Raw genomic sequence first — 8,990 nt, 5'->3', positions numbered from 1 at the left:
TTTATTTTCTTTTTAAGCACTATGAAGCCACATTCTCTGCAGTGGTCTGCCTGTTTTCTTGGGAAGGGATTGCTAGATCAACCTGTTTTCTTGGGAAGGGATTGCTAGGCTTGATGGGGGTAGGAAGAAGGGGAGCCATGAGGTTGTCTTTTCATGTCTCAGGCTTCAGACAGCCATCTTGCACTACCCCTCAGCCACGTGGATTCCTAACCTCCGTGTGGGGGTGTGGGGTTCTGTCACTGCCCTTTGGCTGTATAGCTCATCTTTTAGCTTTTATTAATGCAGTGAAATCCTTGAGGAACTGTGGTGTTCTTTGTAGTAGTCTGATGAACACGTGGCTTAGCTGCTTGTTGCTTCAGTCGCTTAATCTACCAACACTTCCTGAAGAGCCATGTTAGAAAATTGATGGTTCTAATGTAGTGAATAGTGAGCAGATAGGACGTGCCATTTTCAGCCAACTTGGATTAGCTAATACAGAAAATGTATAGAAATACATGTTTATAGATAAAAGGTATTTGCATGACTACATTTTAATTTTATTGGAGTTTTCAAATCTTTTTAATGCATTTGGATGCCTTTTTCTACCTAACGAGAAACTTCCACTTTTTACATGATAAACAGCAGTGGAAATGTCCTCAAAAGTTCACGCTTAGTTCCTAGCAGTCTGATGGGAGGCAAAGATCTATCTGGTGTGATTTACTTCCCTTTGATCCCTGGGCATGATTTTTTCTCTGCTTATTACCTGGAGCTGCAGAGCCCTGGCTGTTGGATTTTGTGAATTCTGGTCCAGAGTCACAAGGTGAGGAGGAGGGTGTTGTCCAGCCATCCTCCTGTCACTGCCCACTCTGCTGAAGGTAGGGTAAAACACACAAACCTTCGCTCCCAACGTGCAGCCATGTCGTTGACTGCAGCTGCCTGCACGATGCTCTCTGCTCACCTGGGGAGTCCCCTGACTTTCCTCTGGCATCAGGAAAAGTGTGACACATTGATTTTTTTTTTTTAATTTTTTTTTTGGTCTGATCTCACTCAGCTCTCACAGCCCCCAGAGTAGCTGCGGGACCTTGTCACGCAGAGCTTAAGACAGGAAACCCTTATGTATTTAGCCTTCTTTTGCTCACACAGAGAGCCAGAAGCAGTATATTGTCCAAAATGCTGATTTTGCAAATGAGAGGGAAATTATTTTACTGTTTAAATAATCATGATATGCTCATATATTACAGCAGTAAATATGTAGATGTATTGCTGGCTCAGAGAAGGCTTTGTAGAGGAAGCCATTCTCTTCCTTGTGCCTTGATGTAGCATCTCCATCACACAGAGATCTAGACCAGCATGTGTTTGTGATGATGCCTGTGGAAAAATTTGCCTTAATTAGTTAAAAATAATGAAGTAGAATGCATGTTATTTTAATCTGTCTTTAAAACTGAACTGCTCAGATAAACAGCAGTCCTGTAGGTTTACTTTACAAAGCTGTAAATGTTTTACCCGAATACTTGGACTCTCAGGACAACCGGGGCAGTTGTAACTAACCTGACATAGTAAAAACTCCTTCTTTGTGGTGTATGTATAGGTTTCACGTATTCTTCCTTACCATGTGAGGTTGCCTTTTTGAATTCATTCCCTTTGTATCTCACACAGCTGCCTAGCTCCTTGCAGGCGCATATGCGCTCTCAGCCCTCCCTCAGACATCTGCTCTGCTTCTCAGTATCAGGTGCCAGAGTTTGAGCTTGTTGGGAGGAGGGGCAAAGACAACATCCTGCAAAAGATTAGATGGCAGTGATATTTTTAGCAATATTTGCAGTGGATTTTTATTTTTAACCTCTGTTTTTAAAAAGAACCCAAAAGATAATAGCTAAAAATACAGTTTTGGTGGGGTTTTTTGGTTTTTTTTTTTTTTTCTGATTTTATCTGGGTAAGGTCAGGGTTGGATGGGGATAGATTTGTTGTCTGGGAAAAGGCTTTCTTCCTAAGTTTTTCCCAAAGTGATCATACTTCAGCAGCATCACAGCAGTAAAAGGCCATAGCAACTGTAAGCCTGTATCTAGTCTGGCAACAGAGCAGGTAGATGGGAACTGCTCTGTGGTGGCGACTAATGAATTTCCCTGTAGGGGGGAGGAGTTTAAGTTGCTCTTTATCCCTCTTTCTTTTCATGTCTCCTCCTCAAGCATGTCTGCCTCTTCTTATTGCAGTCATGGGAGAAACAGCAACTCTCTGTGGTTCTAACTACTCCTGTGGGACATGAATGATGAATCTTCCAGTGCATTTTCCAGCAGCAAAAACGTCAGGAGTGGCTTGGCCACCAGCAGGCTCAGGCTGACGGGAGAAGCATCAGCCATCAGAGGAGTGACTTGCTTGCTGGGGTGGTCTTCAGATAAAGCACAGAGGACAAAGTGTGTAAAAAGGGGAAATGACAGCAGATTTAAGGCACATGTGAAGCTCATAGGGTTGACATTAGTAAGTGATGGTTACTGAGAGGCCTGATGTCAGTTTAAGTTGGAGGGTTATGCTGTGTAAGGCGGGCCTGAAAGGGACAAAACTAAATGAGTCTCTACACCTTCTCTACTGTGGAATCGGACTGCACTGTGTAATACTCCTTCCTGCCCCCATTTTTGTTTGTACTGATAAATGTCCTTGTATCAGTAAACTCATAATGCACCTTGTTTATCCCTTCAAAGCCCAGCCCTTGCAGCTTTCATTAGCATTTTAGGATATTTATGGCTTAGAAAATCTGCAAATTGTCATTAGGAATTAAGAAAAATCTTCCTTCTACTTAGGGCTGAAGCTCAGCTTTGGCCTTTGAGGGACTGAGCCACCTCTGGGCCTGGTAGAGAAAACCAAAGTCAGACAGTGCCCAGATTTACAGCAGCAAGGTGCTCTTAGTTACTCAGATGTCTTTGATAACGTGTCATTTGCTGTTGCTGGTAGGGATCAGTGTTTAGGCTCAGAATTAATTTCTCTCTAGCTGGAGAGAAAACAAAAATACCTCTTCTGCAAGAGAGGAAAAAAAATCTAAGGAGGTAGTAACAAAGAGAAAAATGAAAACACCGCAAGTCACATGTGAAAATGCATATCTATATATTATATATATCTCATATATAGTATATGATATTATTATTATATATTGCATATACATACCACAAAGGTTAAGAGAAAAAATGCTGTTCAGAAGAAAACACTGCATTTGACTCTGTTGTGCTTTCAATTTTTAAATACAGGAAGAGAATTTTTCAGGTTTCAAAAGGGAGTTTGTCTCGTAATTGGTGATGGGCTAAGGAGTTGGTTGGGGAGGGATACTAATCAAAGAGCCTTTTTGGCACTAAACTGTAGTCCAGAATATCAAAGGGAGGAATGTTAATTGGTTTGTACAACATGGTATTCTCAGTTCAGAGTAGCTTCAGCCACTCAATGGTACTTTTTCTTTCTCTCTCTCTGTTTTCATAGGTTAAGTGAATAGAAAAAAAAAAAAAAAAGGAAAAACAAAGCTGCTTTCAAGTATTGAAGATACAAGTCCAGGATGAACACGAAGGACACAAAAGTGACTGAAGGAGGTCTCAATGTCACGCTTACCATACGCCTTCTCATGCATGGCAAGGTGAAGCATTTACTGTTGCCACAGCGGTTGCCTGTGTATTGAGCGAGTGTGTGCATTTACCATCAGAGCCTACCAGCGGTGTTGACAGAGGGTCTGCTCCTCCGACTTGAGTCAAAAGCACCATTGCTGTGACCGAAAAATCACCCCTTGCCTTTCGAGGCATCATATTTAAGTTTGCACTGCAGCCCGAGTTCATGGGAACAAACCCTGCTTGTAACGAGCCCATTTTGAGCAGATCCAGCGGCAAAAAAAAAAGGGTCCTTTCATTGATAGTTAGCCAAATGTGCGGGCCCTCGCCTAAGGCTGACCTGCATACGGCTCGTCCGCCTCATCGTTTGCTGGATTCTGCAGGGGTTTTTTTTAAGGTACCAGAACATTGGCACGTGTGAAATAATTGCCACAGAATTTCTGTTGAATGCAAGTGGGATAGTTCTTCGTTACTGCAACGTAGCATCTTATTAGAGCGAACCCCCTGATACACCAAACAGTCCCCCAGGTCCCCTGCGGGTTTGTTTTGGAAGGTTGACTGGCAGTTTGTTTCTGTCCAGCGCAGCGCTTAAGCATGCAGATGAGTGTGAAATCTGTGCTGTAGACAAAGTGCCGATTCAGTGTTGTCAGACTTAACAGCCTGATAGCCGTTTAGTTCGCATTGCCAGATCACAGAATGGGCTTTTAATTAAAAAACGCGTTTCATAGGTTTGTCTGTATTTTTTGCGTCGGGCAACATCAGGCAATTCTAGGATTCATGAATGAATGTTATATAAAGGAGATGGATTTGGCTGTTTCTTAACGAGGGACAGTGAATATATATGCATGTATAGTTCTAGAAATCAAATTTGTATATATAAATCTAAAAAGCATTTTTACTCCTGAAATCTAGTTCAATAATTGAAAATACATTTACATTTTAAAACAGTGCATGCTTTCAACCTATGGCATGAACACACATGCGATATATCCGCAGCACAAATAGGAGACTAAGGTATCTCTGTCTGTATTTTACCAGTGGAGCTCTAAGAAGTATGAGGGGGTGCAGTTTAAGTTTGCAAATTAAAAAAATCAGAAGTTGGGTTATGCCGGATCAAATTACGTATTTTCTCAGAAATTATCCATTTTGCTTGATTTTTTTTTTTTTCCCCCTCTCTGAAATATTCAGCTTCAGGCAGGCATCTGGTGTGTAAAATGTGCATCTTAAGTAGGGGATCTGTCAAAAAAATTGCTTAACTGTCTCTCTTACCAAACCCACCTAAAATATGTGCGCATGTCTGCACTGAAAATTAGGTCTTAGGGGCTGCTTCTACCTGATTCTGGTCCCAATCCAGAAAAGGATTTGAACACATCCTTATCTTGGTGGGTATGTGCTTAGGTGTGTTTTGCTCTGCTTCTTTCAGAGTTATGCCATTAAAACAAAAATTAATTATTCATAATTTTCGGGAAATTTTAGTTAAACTGTGGGGTAGGGTTTTTTCTGAAAAAAAAGATAAGTAATCAGAAATATGGCTGTGTGTGCAACCACTTTTAACAGTACCGGATATTATGTGTGCAATCTTCAATGCATGTGTAGCCCCAAGGGTCTAAATTAAACCCATAAAAGCTACAAAGTTCAAATTTTAAGTGGGAGTGTACCATGCATCCTCAGTTAACAAGGCACAATGGGTATACGGTTACCTCTACTATGTTCTAATCATGTACCCTATTGTGCCTAAGTATTGCAAAGAGTACAGTAAATCAGAATTTATTTTGATGATAAAAGTCAGACCCTTATGGTTTCTTTGATGTCATTTCTATGATTTAGAAATGCTAACATTGAGGAATGAAGATGTTTCAGTCAATATGAGTTCAGTGTGAGAAGGTCACTCTGAAAGCTGAATGTGCCGCTGAAAAAAGAAGAAACTTGTTTCTAGGCTCTTCATTAAGATTTGCCGTGGTAATGACATCAGTTGAAATTGCTGTTCTCTAATTAGTATTTCTAAACAAAACAATTAACTGAAGCAGAGCTTGGGCTGTAAATAACCAGTCATAACTTGGTAGAGAAGATGAGAATTGAAAGGTTGTTTTTTAAAAATAACAGTAGCAAACTGGATTCAGTTAGATTACTTTAGAGTAAGATCATTTTGAAGTTACTTATTTATTCATGAGTTTCATGGAAATATGAGGGGAAGTCCCCAGTAACCTTAACTCTGTCTCTAAATCTTTTTTACTGGTGTACCTTTGCACAGGGAAGGTCTGTGTGAGGGTAGGAAATAAAAGAGCATCTTTAACAACAACAGACAAAACAAGTAGCAAAAATCAGAAGTATCATTAGTGTCAGGTGAAAGAAAAAGAGATGGGAACAGCCCTGAGCTCCATGAGAACTCAGGGCCAGCAGATAGGACACCTCTCCTCAGCTCCTTTGGTTTATCTGGCTGTGGGAAAGGAAGCAGCTGTGGGCCCAGCTGAGCTGCGGGGCTCTGTGTGTCCTCCTGCCCAGGAGGCTGGGATGGCCCCTTGGAGGACCGGCTCAGCCACTCCGCCACAGTGCAATGAGGTTTGGGAAGCAGCTGGCTGGCAACCAGGCAAGGCACAGCCTTGTTTTCTCAGGGTAGAAAATGTGATGTCAAGGGAGAGCAGCAATTTTTTATTTTTTTTTTTTAATCTGTGGAAGCAGGGAAAAGGTTTGTGTGGGCCCAGCAAAGAGCTAATGGCTGCGAGGTGTGAAAGGTTAAGCTCAGGGTGAATGTTTCCAGGGTCTGCTGTGAAAGGTGCCCTCTTGAGCCAGAGGGGTGTGATGGGCTAAGATGAAAGGCCTAATTTTCATCTTGAGCTGTGTTACATCAGTAAGAAAAGTAACAATGGTGTCCCAGCCCTGAAGAGAAGCCGCAGCCCGCACAAACCATTTCTCACACTCTCTGGTGGTGAATTACAGAGGGCAGGTGTTGGGGAGTACGCTGCAAGGGCCGTGCTCGGATGTTCTTCACATCCACAGAGGAGCAGCTGCCTCTGTCTTCAGGGAATTTTAAATGCAAAATTAGGAAAAACTTCCTCTGAGGATGTGTGAGGAAGGGGGGAAGCTGCCCAGGCATACCGCAGCATCTGTCACTGGAGGTTTTTAAGGACAAGTCAAACGTAAATGAACACATCCCGAAAAGCTGCTGTGGCACTGCGGCCTCTGCTACCCGGGACCTGTTTAACTGAATTCCCTGAATGATGCTCTGGAGAGGGCAGGAACTAAACACCCTTTCGAGGCATGTGCAGGAGTTGGATATGTAGAGTAAATTAAATAATGCAGAGATGCATTTTCATCTTTTATTAATGTGAAAAATGCACCACAATAAGGGATAAAGCTGTTTCATGCATATCAGTAGAGAGGAACAGGGAATATGGGCTGTGGCTGTTTACATTGCCCTACTTCTTCATGTTCCATCCAATTCTTGCTGATTCTTGAAGGAAATTAAGTAAAATCACCATGTAGGGCACAGATGTGAGTAGGCACGGATATTTTATTACCTTTGTCTGCTTTAAAAGTAGAGTTTCTGGGCAGGATTAGAATATTGCAGGGATTGGAAGATTTCTGCTTCCAGCGAAGGCAAAACCGGCAGCATTTACACAGATCAGTTCAACATTTTTGAAAGGCTTGTGGAACATAGATTGAGTATGTGTGCATGCAGGGGCAAACAGGCCCCACCTATCAGAGCCCTCTCTGAGGAGGGGCAGAGCTCAGGCTCCAGAAGAAACATGCCTTTCACTTATTTTTTAGTTTTTGTCAAAATCAAACTTTCGGGGGCTATCTTCATGTTACGGGGTCTTTGCTGGAGCTTGATGTTTCTCTCTTTTCATTACTTGCTCACCTTTTGCTGAACTTTTTATTCCCATGACTTGTTGTTTTTCTTGCTTACTGCCACAGGTGTTGAGGTTGGAAGACAGGAAAATCATAGCCTTGCCCACAGGTCTCTCCCAACAAACCTTAGTACTTGACAACTGCAGTGCTGTTGTTCTAGGTTTTGGTCAGTTCATGCCCAGAAAGAAATAACTCCTGAAAAATCACCTACTTTGGCTATACTGGATAATGATTACATGACTTTGAACTCGTTTGGATTTGTACACAGCCAGTGTTAACAGGTTAAGACCCTAGAGACTTAACATTAAAGGTTAGTTTTAGATGTGGATGGTAAAGAGACTGTGCTGGTAGAAAGATGTTAAATTTCAGGAAAGCAGTTTAATGGAGATTTAAAAGCTGGGCCCATGAAATGGAACGTAAGAAAATATTCAAATGTGCCAGCATGGAAAGGGCAGCAGGGTCACGAATCACTTTTTGTCTCCATTTCATAGTGGTGGTGCAGGAGTCTGCTTCCTCTCAAAAACCTATCATGCCCAAATGCACTCCACGGAGGTGCGCGTCGGTGAAACTGTTCTGGGGGCAGTGAAGTTTGTGAGGAACTGAAGTAGAATATACTAATATGCTGAATCTGAGGAATCTTTTAGGGAAAGGGGAAGGAGTTCAGAAATAGAAAACAAAATGGATTAATGAAGTCAGATGGTTGGGGATAGCAAGGAAATAATTTACAGGTAGGATGGAAGAGGGAAGAGAAAACTGGCAGGGAAGTAGGACTCTTGCCAAATACCGAGAGGTGTAAATTGGAGAGTTAAGGCAATTAACTGGAGAAGGCAATTTAAAAGATACATGTTCATTGAGAGGAGGAAATCTGGAAAGCATAAAAGTCAGAAAGGCTTCAGATGGGGCAGTGTCTAGAAAGCGGCACATTTGGGATATGCTGTGTTGGAGAGGAAAGCAGTTGCAGCAAAAGCGTATGCAGTTTGGGGTGTGTAGTGTTGGTACATCGTGGGGCAGAGATGGTAATTACCTTCCTGCTCTTCTGGCACAACCGCACCTGCGGTTCCGTGCTCAGCAGCAGGTACCGTGTGTGTGAGGGATAATGAAGACTGAACAGATGGGGAATTCGCAGAAAAATAACGAAGTTTAGGAGGCTGAGGAGACAGTGTCTAGCTTTCTTCAGACATTCTCGTGAATACCTGGAGAGAAGAAATACGAGTGTAATGGGTCTATTGTTATTTTGAATGATAAAAGTCCTTGTGGTTGGAAATAATGGGATAAAATATATTTTTGAAAATAAACCCTAATAAGGGAATTCTAAGAGAAATTCCTGCTATTGAGATGTTTATGAGATTCTGGAAGTCTCCTAAGCAGATTTTAAACATGTCTGAGGAAGAGCAGCGCATGTACTATGTAGAACGTATAATCTGCATTGGTGGAGGAAGGATGTCTTGGTGGACCTTTTCCTTCCCTGATACCATTTTCTCAATTACGTGTTTCTCATAGTTTCAGCAGTACTGAATTAGAAAGATGTGCCTGCAGTCAGATGTTCAGGAGCAGACAAAACCCTGTGAATGCTTTAATTTTAGT

The 8,990-nt window shown here is 42.0% G+C and overlaps 1 protein-coding gene across 1 annotated transcript in view; it reads left to right on the top strand.

Moving 5' to 3' along the window:
• Positions 1-3,449: 3,449 nt before the first annotated feature.
• The window catches only part of LOC104508487 (poly(rC)-binding protein 3-like), a gene marked incomplete at its 3' end in the record, with an annotated part of 29,409 nt that continues 23,868 nt past the window's right edge, over positions 3,450-8,990 (top strand). The window contains exon 1 of the mRNA XM_010150133.1: positions 3,450-3,589. Within this exon, the coding sequence (XP_010148435.1) occupies positions 3,512-3,589 (78 nt within the window). The remainder of the gene's footprint in view (positions 3,590-8,990) is intronic.

This window comes from Eurypyga helias, unplaced genomic scaffold (assembly GCF_000690775.1).
Source record: "Eurypyga helias isolate BGI_N326 unplaced genomic scaffold, ASM69077v1 scaffold7004, whole genome shotgun sequence".
Taxonomy (NCBI): domain Eukaryota; kingdom Metazoa; phylum Chordata; class Aves; order Eurypygiformes; family Eurypygidae; genus Eurypyga; species Eurypyga helias.
Note: the sequence above shows the minus strand (reverse complement) of the source record. Positions and strands in the feature narration are given on the sequence as shown.